The sequence below is a fragment of the Procambarus clarkii genome, chromosome 3 (assembly GCF_040958095.1).
Source record: "Procambarus clarkii isolate CNS0578487 chromosome 3, FALCON_Pclarkii_2.0, whole genome shotgun sequence".
Classification (NCBI taxonomy): domain Eukaryota; kingdom Metazoa; phylum Arthropoda; class Malacostraca; order Decapoda; family Cambaridae; genus Procambarus; species Procambarus clarkii.
In genome coordinates, this window is record NC_091152.1 from 16,474,557 (window position 1) to 16,498,036 (window position 23,480).

The 23,480-nt window shown below is 43.5% G+C and overlaps 1 protein-coding gene across 1 annotated transcript; it reads right to left on the reverse strand.

Annotated features, from left to right (window-relative positions):
• LOC123760880 (lysosomal aspartic protease) lies at positions 1 to 23,480 on the reverse strand. The gene is made up of 9 exons (XM_045746679.2): positions 23,348 to 23,480; positions 18,919 to 19,045; positions 13,447 to 13,570; positions 6,077 to 6,195; positions 4,210 to 4,409; positions 3,867 to 3,989; positions 2,576 to 2,693; positions 1,356 to 1,484; positions 1 to 947 (listed from the first exon to the last, which is right to left on the reverse strand). Exons 1-9 carry the CDS (start codon positions 23,401 to 23,403, stop codon positions 786 to 788), a joined length of 1,158 nt encoding a protein of 385 aa, XP_045602635.2. The 5' UTR covers positions 23,404 to 23,480; the 3' UTR covers positions 1 to 785.

The window sequence follows — 23,480 nt, forward strand, 5'->3', positions numbered from 1 at the left end:
GAAATTAAATAAACTTTATCAAATGTGTAAACAAATATATTAAATATGCTATACTAACTATGCAGAGAAATAGTTCACTGCTGAAATCTACAGGAATTTCAGATAAGCGATTGTCTTCAGTACGAGGCATTTCCCAGTTCAATTACGGCATAGAGGCATCACCAGAGGAAAATGACATTGCACACAATCTTGCGTGAGTACGTCCCTGTCAATTGAGCACCACTTTGGCTCTGGCCAGTAACTGGATGGGTGACAGCACGGACAGCTTCGTCTTGGGTTGGGGAAATTTTAATAAACGCAATACGTTCCAAGAAAGCTTAAGATATTCAGGATAGTTTTTCATACTTCAGAAGACAGCACCTCAACACCTCAGCATTTAACACACAACAAGATGAACTTACATTCTTCATTATCAACTAATCCATCACTAACAAAATGATTTGCAACCCGTTCTCGCACTTGCTTATAGTCAATATTGGCTTATTTAATAAGTGCATATGTGACATACTAATTGATTGTGAATATTTTAGTTTACCTTGAAAAGCTTCATAGAAAACACCGACCTCACCTAACCTTCTTAGTATGTTAAGATAAGCATCTTATTGCTTCTTAATTACAATTATTACTTAACCTATCAACGTACCTATACACACACACATACAGTTCATTTGCTCATATCATTAACCCTGAACCCACTATAAAACCATGCATCTATCTTGCTTATAAATACGAATTTAATGCAGGTAATTAAATTATAATTTCCCCTCGTTCAATGAGTTTCACAGCTATTTGACTTCAGCAAAACCCACTCGATTATTTCCAAGGTCGAATTCCGTGTAGAAGCGACCAATGAAGACGTCTCCGAGAATCCAAAGGGGTCCCATTGGAGGCGGTACATCAAGGCCAATAAACCCAGACAGGCATGTCACCTCACCCATGTGGCTCACCTGTCAAGAAGAAATTGGTAAACACAAATTGTAATTTACAAACCAATCTATTAATATAATTAAAAAATCTATTCACAATCGACTTGAGAATGGTCCAGGACGGACCGAAACGTCGTCGTCCCTTCACCTAGTGTGTGGTCTAGTCAACAAGAATTAAAGAAATTATAGATATCTATTAATAGAATTAAAGAAATTATAGATTTCTATTAATAGAATTAAAGAAATTATAGATTTCTATTAATATAATTAAAGAAATTATAGATTTCTATTAATAGAATTAAAGAAATTATAGATTTCTATTAATATAATTAAAGAAATTATAGATTTTCACGTGAAAACAAAGGTTGTAATTTTAGTAAGGTATTTTTAATTACATAATGATCACTTAATGCTATTTTTTTCACTTGCCTTGAGAATATAGTCTTTACCCTCCAAGGTGAAAGTCTTTCCCTTTAGAATAAAAGAAATCTTGGGCAGTTTAGAGATGGAACTGCAGTCCACCTCCCATTGTCCTTCAGAAACAAGGCTTGCACCCATCTGAAACATGAGGCTTCAACATTGTATTATTTGTGTATGGGTCAAAAATTAGTTGAGCTAAGTGCTCGGTTCATGTCATCAACAGGGAGAGTCTTACTGAAGTGTATGGGAATTAGTATGTATGTTAATATGGACTTTTTTGAACTCTTTTGCTACAAAACCCTCTAGAACAAACTGTGTCACAGGGTCGACTAGCATTTTAATACAAATATTATTGCTTTACATTTTGTTTTAAAATGTGTGATATATCAAAATAGGTATAAAACGTTTGATATATCACTGAAAGTGGTTAAAACAAAAACTATAGTATTTCTATATACAATATCATATACAGTATCAATCAATAAGCTTAAGTACTAAAGGATTTGTTAATATTGGTTAATTTGTTAAATGTCAAATTGCAAGGATAAGGGGCCAGATTCACGAAGCAGTTACGTAAAGTACTTACGAACGTGTACATCTTTCCACAATCTTTGACGGCTTTGGTTACATTTATTAAACAGTTTACAAGCATGAAAACTTGCCAGTCAACTGTTGTTATTGTTATAAACAGCCTCCTGGTGCTTCCGAGCTCATTAACTGTTTAATAATTGTAAACAAAGCCGCCAAAGATTGAGGAAAGATGTACAGGTTCGTAAGTGCTTGCGTAACTGCTACGTGAATCTGGCTCCTGGTGTACAACGTATGCACATACAATCAGAGTTATACGTGTAGCCTACAATGGGAATCATACGTTTACAATACAAAGTCACAGTTGATATTGTTGGAAATTGCGAAAGCACACAAGAAAAATACAGGCTACCTGAACAAATCCACAAGGGCCGTGACGAGGATTCGAACTTACGTCCGAGATCGTCTCAGCCCTTGTGAATTTGTTCATTTGATACATCACGCTATTGTGATTTCTGTGTGGATAGAGAGAGAGAGAGAGAAGATTAAGCCACCCAAAAGGTGGCACGGGCATGGATAGCCCATAAGTGGTGGCCCTTTTGAGCCATTTCCAGTATCAATAGATGATACTGGAGATCTGTGGAGGTGCGACTGCACCCTGCGTGACGGGAGATGTCTCCCGTCTGTGTGGGATAGGCTACCTCTTCGTTGATTATCCGCGCTGCTGCACGGGGAGCAGCAATGAGAGAGGTGCCCGTGTCTGCTATAGCTTCACACCCGCCACGGCACAATGGCGCCGGGGTCCCATTTATCTTCAGCCTGGCGAGTTTAATACAATTATTTAAAGGCTTTCTAATGAAAGGTATAACTTAATCTATAACTTTTTTGAGGTTAAAGAAATGAATTTGACATATATCATCAAAGATCATCAAGGTAAATGGGGGGACCTTCGACAAGCCGCCGAATTCCTGTCCTACTCGAGGCCATTAGGATTTGTGGCCGTCATGTAAATATCATTCTGATAAACTGTAACTATAGATGACTTTGTCTTGTAAAATGGCCCTTCTCTTGATATTTATATTCGTAACTACATTCACGCCAATAAACTCGCTCCATAAAGACATAACCCGCTCCCCATTAATGGTGGTTAAGTGTACCCATTTTACACAAAAGTGCAAAACTTGCATGTTTGCTATGGCAAATTTTCTTTAGACTTAGATAGTTCTTGATTTAACTGCATATTTAATTTTGTAGGTCTAAAAATGTGTAATTCAAGTTGAAAATAGATGGCGACTTGAGAAAGTGCACTTGAATCGATTCAAGGCGACTTGAGAATGGTCCAGGACGGACCGAAACGTCGTCGTCCCTTCACCTTCTAGTGTGTGGTCTGGTCAACATACTTCAGCCACGTTATTGTGACTCATCGCCTGTAGATGGCGCCAGTCATGTGTCCAAGCACTGAAGTCAAACACATGACCTGTTTATGCAATGTAACTCACATAACAAATGGCAAGAAGTGATCGGTACAAAATTCTAGTGTTAGCCAATCATCTTGATGGCTGACGATTTTCATTCCCAATACAGAACCAACCACTTGGGCTGGACGGTAGAGCGACGGTCTGGCTTCATGCAGGTCGGCGTTCAATCCCCGACCGTCCACAAGTGGCTGGGCACCATTCCTTTCCCTCCGTCCCATCCCAAATCCTTATCCTGACCCCTTCCAAGTGCTATATAGTCGTAATGGCTTGGCGCTTTTCCCCCCTGATAGTTCCATTCCATTCCCAATACAGAAAAATGGCTGCTACCACTATGGTGTAAAAAAAAAACCGTGAATATTACCCAATTATGAAAGCATTCTAGTTATCATCATACATTACAGCTTAAAACTTCAAGAAGATGAACTGGCATCTCCTAGAATCTTGCGGACAAGAACAAAAGGGAAACTTTAAAATATATACTTAAGAGGCCGATTACAGTAGTTATTGTACTTACCCATCCATCCTAAACTGCCAGTAGCCCTTGCGATCCACAGGTAAATATGTAAAGTTTCCTTTATAGAACTTCGGGTCTGATCCCCCCAGCATCATAACTCCTCCTTCACGAGCGTTTGGGTCCCTGTGGTCTCAAAAATTATTATTTTAGAACAGAATTTGCCCAATATATTATATTTCTAAATAAAACATGACATAGTTTGATTTGCATAACTGGGGCTTTCAAATTTACATCCATTGATGTATTGCACCAATATAATTTGCACAAAAATAGATTTTCGCCAGGAAAATCTATTTTGTGAAGATATACATTCAACGAAAACATTAAACAAATCTCCTTTTACCTGTTGAGATAAAAGCTGAAAACTGGAGCCTGAAGCAACTTTTGCTTGACCATGTTGTAGAAGACAGGCACGACGCCTTTCACAGCAATATTGTCAAACGCCATGCCAAAAACACCGTCAAATTTGGCCGCAACGAAAACCATGCCGGGTTCGTTGACAGCCTCGGCGAACGTCTGGTTACGAACCGTCAGCGTCCCAACCTGGTGGACCGAGCGAGGGAATTATCAGGAGGAAAGCACTAGGCCATTAAGTCACTTAGAAATAGTTTAGATGGTAATAAATGTAAAGCTTAAGTCTAGAAAATTTGTCCCATAAACAAATTACATCAAATATTTCTAATACAAAAATATAAAAAGTTAAATTTTCTCCATAAAATAAATATCAACGCTATAAACAGCCTAAAAATAATAACTCAAGAACTGCAACAAATTCCATTCACCTAGGCTGTATGGGACTCGAACCTAGGACACTACGTGTGTGAGGCTGAAGCCCTGTCGACTCCAACTCCATTTGAGAACAAAGTTTTGTAGATCTCAAAGTAAAAGCTACACTATAGCTTTTCCAGTTATCATCAAGTTATCACACGAAAAGACCCCGGTAGTAATGGGTCATCCAATAAAATCAGACACCTAAATACTAAACTTAGCCGGGCTTGGGGAGTAGAAGAACTCCCAGAACCCCATCAACCAGGAACCCCCATCAACTTGACTTAGACTGTTATAAATATAGGAAAGTTTGCACTACCGTCCCATGTAGACCTGACCAAATATAAACTCAGCTCAATTATTCACACAGCCTGCATAACTGCGTGATGAAATGTGAACAATTCAAATCTAAAAATTATCACAAATATTACAGAAATGTGTATTTCTTTAAAAATTATGTACCTCCAGAAATCCTAGCAAAGTATCCAAAGTTTGTTTACTGTAAAATGTGCATTTTGACTGTAACCTTTACACGGCTGTTCGCTGTGTGTGGGTTAAGGCACATCATAGGCAAATTAAAATTATATGTCGATATAAAATTATATCATCTCACCGCAAATGTCAATTACTTGGCTTCAAAATCATTAATAGTTCAGTACCTGAACCCATCATGCGATACTGATCTTTCTGTCACTCACCCACATGAAGGGTATGGATCCTTAATAAAATAATTTAATTACAACTCCGTGGTTGTGTTAGGGCCTCTAGTGGTCACTGTAATAGTCTGATGAACCGAACAGACCATTGCTGTATATGTTAAACTACCTCATTGACATAACTTAGCTAAATTTGGATGGCACGCAAATTTGATTGTCTCAAAAATTACCCCAAACTTTAAATTGCCCGAAACACTGTAATAGTGATTTTAAGCATAATATATACTAGTTCTATTTAGAAATACAACATTCCTCATACTGCACCCAGAGTCTGTCAGTGCAGACTACTGATCACATGCCTCTATATGACTAACCATCCTGTGTGATGGGGATTTTTAGCATCACGTAGCTAGCTTTTTGACACACTGTACTCCCCTTCATATAGCCTAGGGCAGCTGTGCAAATGCAGATATAAACGTGTTAATAAAACAAAAATACTCCCCAAATTATTATTTCCCCCCTAAATTATTAAGCATAGCTTATTTCGTAGAAAATGTTGCTTTGAGGTTTCAAGTTTCGAACGAAATATATTGAACAAAGCATGAGAACTTTTTGTTGAAGATTAAAGCCGCTACAAGAGATGGGACGAGCATGAGTATAACCCATAGGTGGTAGATTTTTGGAGTCAACTGTGGTCTTAGGCTACTAAGACTCGTCTTCTGATATCATTGGGCATCAGACTTTGTAAGGCACAGTACATGGGGGAGAAATAGATACAAGACTCACCCTGACAGTGTCAGTAGACAGGAAACCAGAGAGGGAACCGGTGCCATATTGGATGGAAAAGGCCGTTCCATTTCTCCTGTACGTAGAAGACTTGGCAGAATCGTACTTGTTGTGGATCACTGCAGTAAACAGAAATGATTCTTGTTGTCAGTCATATATCCAAGCAGATCACAGGTGTCAGAATATCAACAAGTATAGACATCAGGGACATATTCATCCCAAAATTAAGGAATAATCGATTAAAAGAACAAGAATTCAAATCACAAACGAGTCAGACACTGGATAACATGTTCATATGTGTATAATACTGAACCCCCACATTGTTTGAGTTAGGAAAACACTATTTGTCAAAAATTGATACTGTGCTTAAAAGATTCCCCCATTTTGCATTACCCTCAAGATAACGTAAACTTTCAAGGGTTGATAGATGTTAATCTTGTTTGAGGAGCTGTTCACTTGAGACAGTTAAGCAAGTCCCAGCTGTGTCTGGGTACAAGTGACAGGATGAACAACCCAGCGGGTTTTCTTCCTATTGGGGAGTGTTGTACATGCTGCTATGGCGGTGTGTTCACTCACAGGATGAGTGGCGCTGCCCAATACTGTCACTATGGCGGTGTGTCCACTCACAGGATGAGTGGCGCTGCCCAATACTGTCACTATGGCGGTGTGTCCACTCACAGGACGAGTGACGCTGCCCAATACTGTCACTATGGCGGTGTGTCCACTCACAGGACGAGTGGCGCTGCCCAATACTGTCACTATGGCGGTGTGTCCACTCACAAGATGAGTGGCGCTGCCCAATACTGTCACTATGGCGGTGTGTCCACTCACAAGATGAGTGGCGCTGCCCAATACTGTCACTATGGCGGTGTGTCCACTCACAGGATGAGTGGCGCTGCCCAATACTGTCACTATGGCGGTGTGTCCACTCACAGGATGAGTGGTGCTGCCCAATACTGTCACTATGGCGGTGTGTCCACTCACAGGATGAGTGACGCTGCCCAATACTGTCACTATGGCGGTGTGTCCACTCACAGGATGAGTGACGCTGCCCAATACTGTCACTATGGTGGTGTGTCCACTCACAGGATGAGTGGCGCTGCCCAATACTGTCACTATGGCGGTGTGTCCACTCACAGGATGAGTGGTGCTGCCCAATACTGTCACTATGGCGGTGTGTCCACTCACAGGATGAGTGGCGCTGCCCAATACTGTCACTATGGCGGTGTGTCCACTCACAGGATGAGTGGCGCTGCCCAATACTGTCACTATGGCGGTGTGTCCACTCACAAGATGAGTGGTGCTGCCCAATACTGTCACTATGGCGGTGTGTCCACTCACAGGATGAGTGGCGCTGCCCAATACTGTCACTATGGCGGTGTGTCCACTCACAGGATGAGTGGTGCTGCCCAATACTGTCACTATGGCGGTGTGTCCACTCACAGGATGAGTGGCGCTGCCCAATACTGTCACTATGGCGGTGTGTCCACTCACAAGATGAGTGGCGCTGCCCAATACTGTCACTATGGCGGTGTGTCCACTCACAGGATGAGTGACGCTGCCCAATACTGTCACTATGGCGGTGTGTCCACTCACAGGATGAGTGCCGCTGCCCAATACTGTCACTATGGCGGTGTGTCCACTCACAAGATGAGTGGTGCTGCCCAATACTGTCACTATGGCGGTGTGTCCACTCACAGGATGAGTGACGCTGCCCAATACTGTCACTATGGCGGTGTGTCCACTCACAGGATGAGTGGCGCTGCCCAATACTGTCACTATGGCGGTGTGTCCACTCACAGGATGAGTGACGCTGCCCAATACTGTCACTATGGTGGTGTGTCCACTCACAGGATGAGTGACGCTGCCCAATACTGTCACTATGGCGGTGTGTCCACTCACAGGATGAGTGACGCTGCCCAATACTGTCACTATGGCGGTGTGTCCACTCACAGGATGAGTGGCGCTGCCCAATACTGTCACTATGGCGGTGTGTCCACTCACAGGATGAGTGGCGCTGCCCAATACTGTCACTATGGCGGTGTGTCCACTCACAGGATGAGTGGCGCTGCCCAATACTGTCACTATGGCGGTGTGTCCACTCACAGGATGAGTGGCGCTGCCCAATACTGTCACTATGGCGGTGTGTCCACTCACAGGATGAGTGGCGCTGCCCAATACTGTCACTATGGCGGTGTGTCCACTCACAGGATGAGTGGCGCTGCCCAATACTGTCACTATGGCGGTGTGTCCACTCACAGGATGAGTGACGCTGCCCAATACTGTCACTATGGCGGTGTGTCCACTCACAGGATGAGTGACGCTGCCCAATACTGTCACTATGGCGGTGTGTCCACTCACAGGATGAGTGGCGCTGCCCAATAAACTCGCCCCTCGGGGCAAAATTAAAAAAAAAATTAAATGTTCATATGTAAAAATGTGCGGCCGGTACAGTTTTTAAGAACAGTTATAATCAAAATAGTCTAAATTAAATACAGCAGTGCATTAATGGCTAGAAGGCGGGGTACCAGGAGCCTGATCCGTCCCCAGAGACTGATAGAGCCACAACCCTCCACGAGACATTTCCCACACGTAACACAGCTATGTGGAGAGCAGAAATAGCCTAGCTACTCTATCCTTTCTGTATATCTGTATCCTACTCTGTATTTCTTTCTTGTCTCGATAAACATACTTGAACACAGCTGTATGGTATTGTAGTGTAACTAGGAGTATTGTAGTGTAACTAGGAGGGGGTTTTAATCCTTCTACCATAGACGTGGCTACACACTTACAATGCTAATCAGCATATATACATTTTCTTCTGTCCTCCATAGACAGGGTTAGAGAGCGGTTAAACATATAATTCAGTGATTTATTGAACAATCAACCACAGGTGATTGTAGTGCTCTTAAAATGCTAATCTAACCTTCAGACATAAATACACAGATTTACGTGTCCTACAATGTTCGAGGTGTATTTTTATATCGTGTATTTACAAAGGAGAAATACAATTCTGACCAGCTTCCACATACTCGGTATATAAATACACACACATATACATATATATACATATACCTACACATATCCACATATATATATATATATATATATATATATATATATATATATATATATATATATATATATATATATATATATATATGCGGAAAATCCACAGAGAAATATGAAATGAGGTGAACGTTTCGGCTTTGTTAAAGCCTTTGTCAACACCAGACTGACTCTGGTTTTGAGTCAGTCTGGTGTTGACAAAGGCTTTAACAAAGCCGAAACGTTCACCTCATTTCATATTTCTCTGTGGATTTTCCGCATAAAATGATCAGTGTTTTGTGATCGTCAATTGCATATATATATATATATATATATATATATATATATATATATATATATATATATATATATATATATATATATATATATATATATATATATATACACATACCCCTATGGCTCTCCTACTTTGACAGGGTAAGATGGCTTCAATAGAAACTAGTGTGAAATTAAACTCTTAACCACCGAAGGTGATTAAGATGCTTGTACAAACTCACGTTATAGGTACATGCATTGTATGACAGGTGTATTACATATTGTATAGGTACATGCATTGTATAACAGGTGTATTACATATTGTATAGGTACAATACATTGTATAACAGGTGTATTACATATTGTATAGGTACAATACATTGTATAACAGATGTATTACATATTGTATAGGTACAATACATTGTATAACAGATGTATTACATATTGTATAGGTACAATACATTGTATAACAGATGTATTACATATTGTATAGGTACAATACATTGTATAACAGATGTATTACATATTGTATAGGTACAATACATTGTATAACAGGTGTATTACATATTGTATAGGTACAATACATTGTATAACAGGTGTATTACATATTGTATAGGTACAATACATTGTATAACAGGTGTATTACATATTGTATAGGTACAATACATTGTATAACAGGTGTATTACATATTGTATAGGTACAATACATTGTATAACAGGTGTATTACATATTGTATAGGTACAATACATTGTATAACAGGTGTATTACATATTGTATAGGTACAATACATTGTATAACAGGTGTATTACATATTGTATAGGTACAATACATTGTATAACAGGTGTATTACATATTGTATAGGTACAATACATTGTATAACAGGTGTATTACATATTGTATAGGTACAATACATTGTATAACAGGTGTATTACATATTGTATAGGTACATGCATTGTATAACAGGTGTATTACATATTGTATAGGTACAATACATTGTATAACAGGTGTATTACATATTGTATAGGTACAATACATTGTATAACAGGTGTATTACATATTGTATAGGTACAATACATTGTATAACAGGTGTATTACATATTGTATAGGTACATGCATTGTATAACAGGTGTATTACATACTGTATAGGTACATGCATTGTATAACAGGTGTATTACATATTGTATAGGTACATGCATTGTATAACAGGTGTATTACATATTGTATAGATACAATACATTGTATAACAGGTGTATTACATATTGTATAGGTACAATACATTGTATAACAGATGTATTACATTGTCAATCTTGGGTACAAGTCCAATATATCAAGTGTTCCAGCATTCATATAGTAGTTTGATAGACAACTACTATGCATGTGCATAGTATGGTTAGAGGGGGACATGATCACCACATACAAGATTCTCAGAGGAATTGATAGGGTAGATAAAGACAGGCTATTTAACACAAGGGGCACACGCACAAGGGGACACAGGTGGAAACTGAGTACCCAAATGAGCCACAGGGACGTTAGAAAGAATTTTTTCAGTGTCAGAGTAGTAGACAAATGGAATGCATTAGGCAGTGATGTGGTGGAGGCTGACTCCATACACAGTTTCAAGTGTAGATATGATAGAGCCCAATAGGCTCAGGAATCTGTACACCTGTTGATTGACGGTTGAGAGGCGGGACCAAACACATGTCAAATTTGACAAATACATCACTGACAAAGATAAGAATATTGCAAACCACTTCAAATTTGCAGACGACTCTAATATGTCTGGTAAAATAGGAAGACTGGCAAATGATTTTAATATCGACCAATCTGACGTTGCATGAAGGGCATAATAATGGGCACTATCATTACCATATCAACAAGAGATGTTTTTTTCACCCCACAGAATTATAAACTAATGGAACCGCCTACCCGCCGAAGTCGTAAATATAAAAACATTATTGCAAAATCAAAATCCGGCTAGATAAAATAATCAGGATAAATGGGGAGACCTTTGACAAGGTGCTGATCCAGTTACAGCCCCGCTCCTGTGCCAGGTAATCCACTACGGGCTCACCATAGCCCGTGCTACTTTGGAACTTTTGTTCTAAGTAGCTGAATCTAAAACAACAACAACAACAGCTGCTGATAGGCTTCCTGATCCTCATCGAGGCCACTAGAGATATAATGACCTCAGGTAAATTTCAGGCAACTGAAAAAAACTAACAATTCGTAAAAATTGCACATTAATTTAATATCGTAATCCCTCAACGCTCGCGTACACCGCCTGTCAAGTGACAGCTTAAAAGGAGACTAAAAATATTATACAATACACTAGAAGGTGAAGGAACGACGACGTTCCGGTCCGTCCTAGACCATTCAGACAATGGACTTGAGAATGGTCCACGACGGACCGAAACGTCGTCGTCCCTTCACCTTCTAGTGTGTGGTCTGGTCAACATACTTCAGCCACGTTATTGTGACTCATCGCCTGCATTATACAATAAATAATTTTATTAATACATCGTAGCGAAGCTGCTTCGCCTGCAGCTTGAATGCAATTTATTTACTGTAATCAAGCAAGTAATTTTCATATTTATGTTATCATTCCCTTCTATAGTTAAGCGGAAAGACGCACGATTATTCGTGACTAAAAAACTTTATAGAAAAATGATTTTATCTTCATATTGTTAAAAACTAAAAACCAGCTGTTAAAAAAAATAATTAAATGAAAGGCAAATGGTGTTACGAACCCGGATCCAACGTCCGAGCCTGGAGCAGTGACAAACACGCCATCTGTGGGTCAGCTCCCGAAACCCCCGCCAAACGAACGACGACACCTAGTGAGGACAGCGTGTACTGGCCTCGAGGACCAGTTTCCAGTCTGGTTCAGCGCTCAACACCGCCGCTCCTGACCTCTGGTGAGGTGGTGCTCCGACGACAGCGCCATCTAGGGAGTGGATATGTCGGGCGTTTGTATCTGAGCCTGTGAGTGTGGTGTATTAGTATCCCGGTTATTAATGACGTGTCTGCTTACAGAGCCAACCTGGGACCACTGTGTTGAAGGTGTAGTCAGTCTACCCGAGGCAGCCAGTCTCCATACAGTGAAGTTTGCTGCAGCTGTCGTGACGTCGTCCCCCCGGAAGAACACTGTGGTGTGTTAAGCCTGCCAGTGGAGTGGCAGTGGAAGGATTTACCCGGGACCGACGGTTGGAGACGATAGTCCACTGGGGTATTGAGGACAGGAGGGTGATTGGTGATATCACACGAGACTCCTGTCTAGGGCGTACCCCTTATATCGTTCGTGGAGTGGCCGTACCAGCCTTGGTGGCCCAGTACCTGCCAGCAGACCTGCTGGACGTGTGGTTGACGGCCTCCACGACGGTGCCCCCAGTGGACCTGTGTTGTGGCTGACCTGTGGCCAGGGTAGGCTCGGCGTTCTCCGAGGACACGTCTTGAGGCCACGAAGAAAGCACCGCGGACTCAGCACCTAGCTTCGAGGATCCATAGTCTCCAGTAGAAGACTACAGTGTTGATCCCCTTCGTAAAGTGTTAATACCCCTCCCCCTTGTGTACGTTTTACTTTTATATATTTAAATGGTGATGGTGAACATTATAGAATATTAAGTTCTTAACTTTCTTTCCCTACTCCCTTTAAGTTACTTGCGTCACGGATCGCATCCCTTGATAGCCTCTACTGGCTTGGGGCCGGATATATATCTTCCTCTAACTACATCAGAGTAAGAACCCCGTTGCGTCCCGAGAGGGCCGTAACAAATGGTACCTTCTTGTCCTCGACGAGGCTACTAGAGACAGTGGCCCTCGGGTAAATTCAGGTGGATAATAGATGGTACACACAGAAATCACAATTGCGTGATGCACAAATGAACAAATCCACAAGGGCCGTGACGAGGCTTCGAACCTACAAAGCGGGCCTTGCATAGTAGGCCGAGAATTTACGACTAAGGCAGCGTCTGGGATGCTCTCGGACGCTCTCGGACGCAGGTTCGAATCCTCGTCACGGCCCTTGTTCACAATAGATGGTACTCACAGCAGGCGATGTTTGTGTGTGAACAGCGTCTGGATGGGACCCACAGGTTGGACGAGCCAGTGTCGAAGATCACCTTGAAGGACTGAGGAGGAGTTCCGATGGAAATAGTCCCATAATACTGCGCCTGCAAATATACACAATACACAGTATAATATACATTGCTTATACATATAATATATATATATATATATATATATATATATATATATATATATATATATATATATATATACATATATATGCGAACAAGCCTGAATGGTCCCCAGGACAATATGCAACTGAAAACTCACACCCCAGAAGTGACTCGAACCCATACTCCCAGAAGCAACGCAACTGGTATGTACAAGACGCCTTAATCCACTTGACCATCACGACCGGACATAATGAGGTGATAGCCTAAGCTATTTGAACCACCCCACCGCCGGCACTCGGATAGTAATCTTGGGCATAGCATTTTACCAAATCACCTCAAGATTACTATCCGAGTGCCGGCGGTGGGGTGGTTCAAATAGCTTAGGCTATCACCTCATTATGTCCGGTCGTGATGGTCAAGTGGATTAAGGCGTCTTGTACATACCAGTTGCGTTGCTTCTGGGAGTATGGGTTCGAGTCACTTCTGGGGTGTGAGTTTTCAGTTATATATATATATATATATATATATATATATATATATATATATATATATATATATATATATATATATATATATATATATATATATATATTAGTGGTACCCCACCTGTTTGCGTTTGCAGGGACCCTCGGCCTCGAAGAAGAGGATATGTAGCATCCAGGAGAGCCTTGTTGAGGGGGGGGGGTGCAGTCGCCTACACTCCCATAGTGACCTACCACCACCACCACCAATATATTTATATTTTGCTATTCTATTTAAAACTTCATTGCACACAATGGGTTACACCATTGGTTACATACGAGGGTTAGTTGTCGAGTTCCTCCAGCTCCTCAGATGGCGGGCAGGAACCATGGATGCAGTGAGCATGTCCTCTCTGGATCGCCACACTAAGGCGCTGGAAGATGACGCTGGCGGCTTTGGGGGTCCTCTTGTTATTTCAATTAGCATAGAACCCATTAACTCCTTTTTAAAAAACTGGCAGCACTCTTAGCCCCCAGGCACCAAGTGTCTCTGAGGCAATGGGGATAAAAAATTGTAGTGGTGCTCGATCTCTGTATTTACGAGACTTGGCTGCTTCCATGTGAGTGACAGGGAAGCAGCGAGATAGCATGGGCCCGCTCTGCCAAAGCATAGAAGGATAGCACGCAAGACAGAGAGGTCAGTGACATCATCAATCGACTTGAGAATGGTCCAGGACGGACCGAAACGTCGTCGTCCCTTCACCTTCTAGTGTGTGGTCTGGTCAACATCAGCCTTACCACGGCCGGTGGTCCAGCAGAGGGGCGTGGGAGGAAGGATAGTTGTACCAACCCTCCTCAGATGGGATCAGAGACCAAGGATAGTGATACCCAACACCCAAGAGCTACCCACAAGAGCCCCATGGCGTGTCCAGGGCATCCCACACAGGGAGCGCCTGGTGGTTACCACACTATCACACCAGTAGCCGCTCAGATCACACCAGTAGTCGCTCAGATCACACCAGTAGCCGTTCAGATCACACCAGTAGCCGCTCAGATCTCACCAGTAGCCGCTCAGATCACACCAGTAGCCGCTCAGATCACACCAGTAGCCGCTCAGATCACACCAGTAGCCGCTCAGATCACATCAGTAGCCGCTCAGATCACACCAGTAGCCGCTCAGATCACACCAGTAACCGCTCAGATCACATCAGTAGCCGCTCAGATCACACCAGTAGCCGCTCAGATCACACCAGTAACCGCTCAGACCACACCAGTAGCCGCTCAGACCACACCAGTAGCCGCTCAGATCACACCAGTAGCCGCTCAGACCACACCAGTAGCCGCTCAGACCACACCAGTAGCCGCTCAGATCACACCAGTAGCCGCTCAGATCACACCAGTAGCCGCTCAGATCACACCAGTAGCCGCTCAGATCACACCAGTAGCCGCTCAGATCACACCAGTAGCCGCTCAGATCACATCAGTAGCCGCTCAGATCACACCAGTAGCCGCTCAGATCACACCAGTAACCGCTCAGATCACATCAGTAGCCGCTCAGATCACACCAGTAGCCGCTCAGATCACACCAGTAACCGCTCAGACCACACCAGTAGCCGCTCAGACCACACCAGTAACCGCTCAGACCACACCAGTAGCCGCTCAGATCACACCAGTAGCCGCTCAGATCACACCAGTAACCGCTCAGACCACACCAGTAGCCGCTCAGATCACACCAGTAGCCGCTCAGACCACACCAGTAGCCGCTCAGACCACACCAGTAGCCGCTCAGACCACACCAGTAGCCGCTCAGATCACACCAGTAGCCGCTCAGATCACACCAGTAGCCGCTCAGATCACAACAGTAGCCGCTCAGATCACACCAGTTGCCGCTCAGATCACACCAGTAGCCGCTCAGATCACACCAGTAGCCGCTCAGATCACACCAGTAGCCGCTCAGATCACACCAGTAGCCGCTCAGATCACACCAGTAGCCGCTCAGATCACACCAGTTGCCGCTGAAGTCATAGGTGTAACTTTCCAGGAGGCCTGACGACCGGCCGCGGGGACGCTAAGCCCCGGAAGCACCTCAAGGTAAGGTACAGTAATCCACATCAACACACACACAAACACTATATAATGGCGCCGTTAACATTACTTGGCAACACAGAGGTAAAGAACATTTAAAGATATAATTTAGATAAAACACATATAAGGAGACCAACGAAATTCCAGTGGCGTGATATATCAGTGAAAATCCCAGCGAATTCAGCAGTGCTCCGGGCTGGTCGATTTGTGGTACCATCGTGGCTGAGTGGGTTCATAAGGCAGGTGTCTGGAGATCCCCAGAACGCGGGTTCAAGTCACTCTAAGGCCTCAAAATGATTTCCTTCAAGGAGACTATTAACAAGATACAGAAGACTTGAGAAAATGCTGCTAAGTGAGCCTACATGAGACTAGTGGGCGCGCATGAGGCTAGTGAGCCTACATGAGGCTAGTGAGCCTACATGAGGCTAGTGAGCCTACATGAGGCTAGTGAGCCTACATGAGGCTAGTGAGCCTACATGAGGCTAGTGAGCCTACATGAGGCTAGTGAGCCTACATGAGGCTAGTGAGCCTACATGTGGCTAGTGAGCCTACATGAGGCTAGTGAGCCTACATGAGGCTAGTGAGCCTACATGAGGCTAGTGAGCCTACATGAGGCTAGTGAGCCTACATGAGGCTAGTGAGCCTACATGAGGCTAGTGAGCCTACATGAGGCTAGTGAGCCTACATGAGGCTAGTGAGCCTACATGAGGCTAGTGAGCCTACATGAGGCTAGTGAGCCTACATGAGGCTAGTGAGCCTACATGAAGCTAGTGAGCCTACATGAGGCTAGTGACCCTACATGAGGCTAGTGAGCCTACATGAGGCTAGTGAGCCTACATGAGGCTAGTGAGCCTACATGAGGCTAGTGAGCCTACATGAGGCTAGTGGGCGCGCATGAGGCTAGGATATGGATCGTCTGCAGTATACGCCACGCCACACGGAGGAAAACATGCAACACCTGGATTTACCTTAATTTACCCGAGAGCCACTAACACTAGTGGCCTCGACGAGGACAGGTAGCCGGTGGCTTGTCGAAGGTCCCCCCCCCCCCCCATTTGGCGAGTTTTGGCATTTACGGTTTCGGCGGGTAGGCGGTTCCACAGGTTTCTAACCCTGTGGGTGAAAAAGCCTCTCCTGTGAAACTATTCCATCGTGACAGCAAAGGATATGCAAGAGCCCTGGAAGCTGTAGGCAAGATGGGCATCATCCTGGCGCCAAGCAGGACCAAAACGGACACACAAACTCATCACGATGGAATTGCAATGAACCTTCAACCTTTGAAAACATGTAATTTGCTCGAGGAAACTATATCCCACTCAGGTCATTGATATCCACATGATATCCACACGGGGGAAGATTGTCAATCATTCCGGGTAACCCTACATGTCTTAGTGGCTTTGTAAAAACGTACCACTTAATCAACGTATGTACTTTCACAATACGTTGTATCTTCCTGTATAAAATAAATAAGTAAACCCATCACTACTGCACAGTTTACAAGTGTACCACAGTAAACTTTATCACGACACAATTGCCTCCTTTTATGACTGGGGAACTTATCCTGCTGGTGGGTGACCTTGATGTCCAGCACCCACACACTGATGTGAATTGCAATCAGTACAATATTCATGGAGGGAACGGATTACGTAGGGAAAAGAAGGATACTATAAATGGACTGAAACCGACTCCACAAAAAAAAAGTTCAATAAAGATGTGTGGCGTGCGAGGGAAGAGTGTCGGAAAGGTAGAAATAGCCTAAGCTACTCTTTCCCTTTGAGATGCATTTTATTGTCTCAATAAAAATACCTGAGTGTCAGGCATCTCCGTCAAATTTATCAGAAACTACAACCAGCTATGTAGACAAAGGACTTCAGTAGGTGATACATGATATATGGACTTCTCTAACGCTTTTAATAAAGTACTCCATGATAGGTACTTTTAATAAAGTACCACATGGCAGGGAAAAATAATTTCCTTGCCACATGGCAAGGAAATTATTAGCATATGGAATAAATGGTGGAATACGAGAATGGATAAAACAAAGTAAGCAAAGGGTCTTTCTAAACGGAAATGAATCTGACTGGAGAAATGTGGCGAGCGGTGTACCGCAAGGATCCATTTTGGGGGCCAACCCTTTTTGTCATATACATAATAACAAATGAGAACGTTGCAAACCATATCATCCAATTTCCACATGACACTTAAGATCTATGGTAAAGTGGGAAGTGAAAATAATACCGAGAACTCCACAAATGGTCAGAAGACTGGCAAATGATTTTTAATATTGAAAATGCAAGACCTTGCATGTGGGCATAACAGAACACACAGATGCCTTACATCAGACTGATTAAGAAAAGCACCCAGGTGTTGATATCCACCAGTCACTCAAGTGCTCAAGTTTTTGAGCAACTTTCAGTGTTTGTTTTAGATTCAGCTACTGGGAACACAAAGTTGCAAGCAGCACGGGCTATGGTGATCCCGTCGTGCTCACCAGGCACAAGAAGACGTGCTACAAGTGAGTTGGTTCAACTTTTTTGACGTTGCAAATGCTCGCGAGAAAATGAGCTGGATAAAAATAATGGCAGAAATCACACCGACACCTAAGAAACATATCATTTTTAAAAAGGGGCACCACCTCTGGTGCAAGTATAGGGACCCATAGCCTCGGAGAAGAAAATAAGGAGTACTCAGAGAAGACCTTGTGGAACCTCACTGATTTTTTTAAATATATTTTCTGTTTTTTTAGTAGCATTAAATGTTGAGAAGGTGGTCTAGGCCGTACACAAGACTCACATCCATGTAGTTCGTCAGATGCTGAGTGACAGCGCCCGCGCGCTGCCATTTTCTCTGCAGGTGGACCAAGGCGGCGTTGACCTCGTGCAGAGTCCGGCGCGCTGTTTTGAACTTGTGCAGTTGTAGCCTGAAATTGCGATACATCACTTTCACATTTCCACACGCTGTAAACTGTATCATTTTCATGTACAGTTTACATTCAAATAACATGAATGTTATTTCTAGACCCCTGGGCTAGGGGAACAGGGGTAAATTACTCCAAATGAGGTAAAAAAAATTAATTTTGGACGTAATAAACGCTAAAATATACAAATAATTTTTTTTATTTCATGTTGCAACCCGTTCTCGCACTTGCTTATAGTCAATATGTAGATAGGTTAAGTAATAATTGTAAATATAAAGCAATAAGATGCTTATCTTAACATACTAAGAAGGTTAGGTGAGGTCGGTGTTTTCTATGAAGCTTTTCAAGGTAAACTAAAATATTCACAATCAATTAGTATGTCACATATGCACTTATTAAATAAGCCAATATTGACTGAAAGCAAGTGCGAGAACGGGTTGAAAATTTTAGATGACGTCAATAACACATTTTTCTAGTCAAAACTATTGAACCTGCAGCAAAAATCTTATGCGAGAGTTTCACTAATATTTCATACATAAATCACCACCAAAGTGGAACTATAAGTGTTAGGACTCAAAGAGGTTCTGAACCCCTAAGTTCAGTTCTCATTATAGCAACACTCCACGCTTAGTGCAGCTAATGTCAGTTATATTGTCTATAGTCAGGCCGTCCTCCTAAGGCAACGGCCTGGCCCCAACGTCTAGAAACTGTTGTTCTAAAGTGCCCTTATCATACCCTACCAGAGGACCCAAAACAGAAAACGGGACAATATGTCAATTTCGCGAGCGGCTGCCATTTTTTAGTTCGACAGTTTTTGGCCTAAAAGGTGGAGTGTACGTAAAAAAATATGACGTTCTATTAGGAGGACGGGTTACAGTGTAACACTTCACAGGTCTTATCAAATTGCACCGCATGTTGCTAAGGAGTTGTGAATTTAATGTTTCCCCGTTGTTTTCAAGCGATATCCACTAAAAGTATATCAATATGTTTCTTAAATATACTTGATAGGCACATTTGATCAACGTCCAGCTTGAGGAACTGGCTTCGAAGTATGCTGGTTGATTGTCAGAATATGTCAGATACTATTGCTGAAGAAGCGGTCAACCATGCAGCTGTGAAAATAACAAAGCATGTGTGACCCAGGGGCCAGATTCACGAAGCAGTTACGAGAGTACTTACGAACGTGTACACATCTGTCCTCAATCTTTGACGGCTTTGGTTACATTTATTAAAGAGTTTACAAGCATGAAAACTTGCCAATCAACTGTTGTTATTGTTATAAACAGCCTCCTGGTGCTTCGGAGCTCATTAACTGTTTAATAAATATAAACACAGCCGCCAAAGATTGAGAAAAGATGTACAGGTTCGTAAGTGCCTGCGTAACTGCTTCGTGAATCTGGCCCCAGAAAGATGCCATGGGACTGCATTTTGTGCCACTGTTTTCAAAGATTTGTGAAAAATAACTTCCATCTTAGTAGAAAATGTGAGGGAATATGTGATTTCTTCAAAGAGCGCAAACATTTTGCTATTTAACTTGAGACTACTAATGTTAGTAATGCATACAGGCGGCTCTGATGTAACTGAGGAAGGAATTAGTTCTCTTGAGTTGGGAAGTTCTGACATTGATGTCTTTTGAGATATATACAAGAGTTGTTACATTCTTGTAGAGCCACTAGTACGCGTAGCGTTTCGGGCAAGTCCTTAATCCTATGGTCCCTAGACTACGATCCCCTGCCGCGAAGAATCGTTGTTACATCCAAGTACACATTTTACTGTTGCGTTAAACAGAGGCTACAGTTAAGGAATTGCGCCCAGTAAATCCTCCCCGGCCAGGATACGAACCCATGACATAGCGCTCGCGGAACACCAGGCGAGTGTCTTACCACTACACCACGGAGACTGATGCTACAGGAAGGTTGATGTATACTTCAAAACACCAAAGTGTTAATTTACAGCGAGAAGATTGTATTTGTCCGTGTTGATGGAACATCAGCCAGGTTAGACTTGTCGGTTTTGGCAAAAGAACTGAATCGAAAAACAGAAGTTATCCAGTTTTTTGTTTTCTACCACAGACGTGGCCACACATTTACAATGCTAACCAGCATATATACATTTTCTTCGGTCCTCCATGGACAGGGTGAGAGATCTGTCAGACATACAATTCAGGGATTTATTGAACAATCACAGAAGGTGATCGTAGTGCTTTTAAAATGTTAGGCTAAGCTACATACCAGTGTATGATCCAAGCATTGCTTGTGAAGCTGTCATGAATGATGCAATCGAGTGTCAAAGGTCAGGCAGTAAGCACTCGGCTGCTACGTGATTCATGTAAAGATGGGGGTTGACGGAATATTCTGGCTGCCTTTCTGAGGAAGGAGGCCTGGTCGACGACCGGGCCGCGGGGACGCTAAGCCCCGGAAGCACCTCAAGGTAAGGAGGCACACTTTAGGTGGCTCTCACGCGGAGGTGTTGTGTGACCTCTTAGAACTCAACTAGAAATTGTTCTAGTGGATCAGAGACATGACCCTGCAGACAGGTTGAGAACCTCCACAAGGCTTCCACGACCTGCATATTTAGCAGACATCTATGTCTTACCCACAGTGCCAGACGCCCCCTCTATGTCTTACAGTGCCAGACGCCCCCTCTATGTCTTACCCAGAGTGCAAGACGCCTCCTCTATATCTTACAGTGCCAGACGCCCCCTCTATGTCTTACCCAGAGTGCAAGACGCCCCCTCTATGTCTTACCCAGAGTGCAAGACGCCTCCTCTATGTCTTACAGTGCCAGACGCCCCCTCTATATCTTACCCAGAGTGCAAGACGCCCCCTCTATGTCTTACAGTGCCAGACGCCCCCTCTATGTCTTACCCAGAGTGCAAGACGCCTCCTCTATGTCTTACAGTGCCAGACGCCCCCTCTATGTCTCACAGTGCCAGACGCCCCCTCTATGTCTTACAGTGCCAGACGCCCCCTCTATGTCTCACAGTGCCAGACGCCCCCTCTATGTCTTACAGTGCCAGACGCCCCCTCTATGTCTTACAGTGCCAGACGCCCCCTCTATGTCTTACAGTGCCAGACGCCTCCTCTATGTCTCACAGTGCCAGACGCCCCCTCTATGTCTTACCCAGAGTGCAAGACGCCTCCTCTATGTCTTACAGTGCCAGACGCCCCCTCTATGTCTTACCCAGAGTGCAAGACGCCCCCTCTATGTCTTACAGTGCCAGACGCCCCCTCTATGTCTTACTCACAGTGCCAGACGCCCCCTCTATGTCTTACAGTGCCAGACGCCCCCTCTATGTCTTACAGTGCCAGACGCCCCCTCTATGTCTTACAGTGCCAGACGCCCCCTCTATGTCTTACTCACAGTGCCAGACGCCCCCTCTATGTCTTACTCACAGTGCCAGACGCCCCCTCTATGTCTTACAGTGCCAGACGCCCCCTCTATGTCTTACAGTGCCAGACGCCCCCTCTATGTCTTACAGTGCCAGACGCCCCCTCTATGTCTTACAGTGCCAGACGCCCCCTCTATGTCTTACAGTGCCAGACGCCCCCTCTATGTCTTACTCACAGTGCCAGACGCCCCCTCTATGTCTTACAGTGCCAGACGCCCCCTCATGTCTTACAGTGCCAGACGCCCCCTCTATGTCTTACCCACAGTGCAAGACGCCCCCTCTATGTCTTACCCACAGTGCAAGACGCCCCCTCTATGTCTTACTCACAGTGCCAGACGCCCCCTCTATGTCTTACCCACAGTGCAAGACGCCCCCTCTATGTCTTACCCACAGTGCCAGACGCCCCCTCTATGTCTTACAGTGCCAGACGCCCCCTCTATGTCTTACAGTGCCAGACGCCCCCTCTATGTCTTACAGTGCCAGACGCCCCTTACTAACCCCTCCCCCCCTTCCCGCCTGTGAATGGAAGCGAAGATCACGTGGTTGCGAGCAAACAACGTAGACTACTACGCTACGGGTCATTTATAATTCATGAATTCATGGTAATTCATCATTCACACTAGGACATTATGGCTACATAGACAACAAAATATCAGTAATGACTCACGCAACATCACTGGTCCTGTTCTATAGAAATAAATGAATGATTCGTGTCCCATTGTCGGGTGGAGCTTGCTAAACTTACTGTCAGAAATTATAACGCTTCCATGACGAACTATTCTCGTTAATTAACCCCATTTTTATCGATATTAACATATATAACAACTCATTAGAATAGTTACATTATTAAGTAATTACCGCATCAAGGAGCCAAGCCTGGAATAGATATATAATTATAAATCTTTTTCCCTTACCTTGCCATTTCGGCAGCAATAAGAGCCACGCAGGCGAGAAGGATTATGACTCTCATGATGCGTGCGTACACCCTCGCTGAGGGCTGGGGTGACACTGGTCAATGGTGTGTCCTCACCTGGTCATGTTAACCAG

What these genes read in the sequence shown, in the direction of transcription:
- LOC123760880 (XM_045746679.2), bottom strand. Translation starts at nt 23,403, where the DNA reads ATGAGAGTCATAATCCTTCTCGCCTGCGTGGCTCTTATTGCTGCCGAA. An exon ending in ATTGCTGCCGAAATGGCAAG is followed by an intron (nt 19,046 to 23,347) that starts GTAAGGGAAAAA and finishes TCGCAATTTCAG; the next exon opens with GCTACAACTGCACAAGTTCA. An exon ending in CGCGGATAATCAACGAAGAG is followed by an intron (nt 1,485 to 2,575) that starts GTAGCCTATCCC and finishes CTCATGTTTCAG; the next exon opens with ATGGGTGCAAGCCTTGTTTC.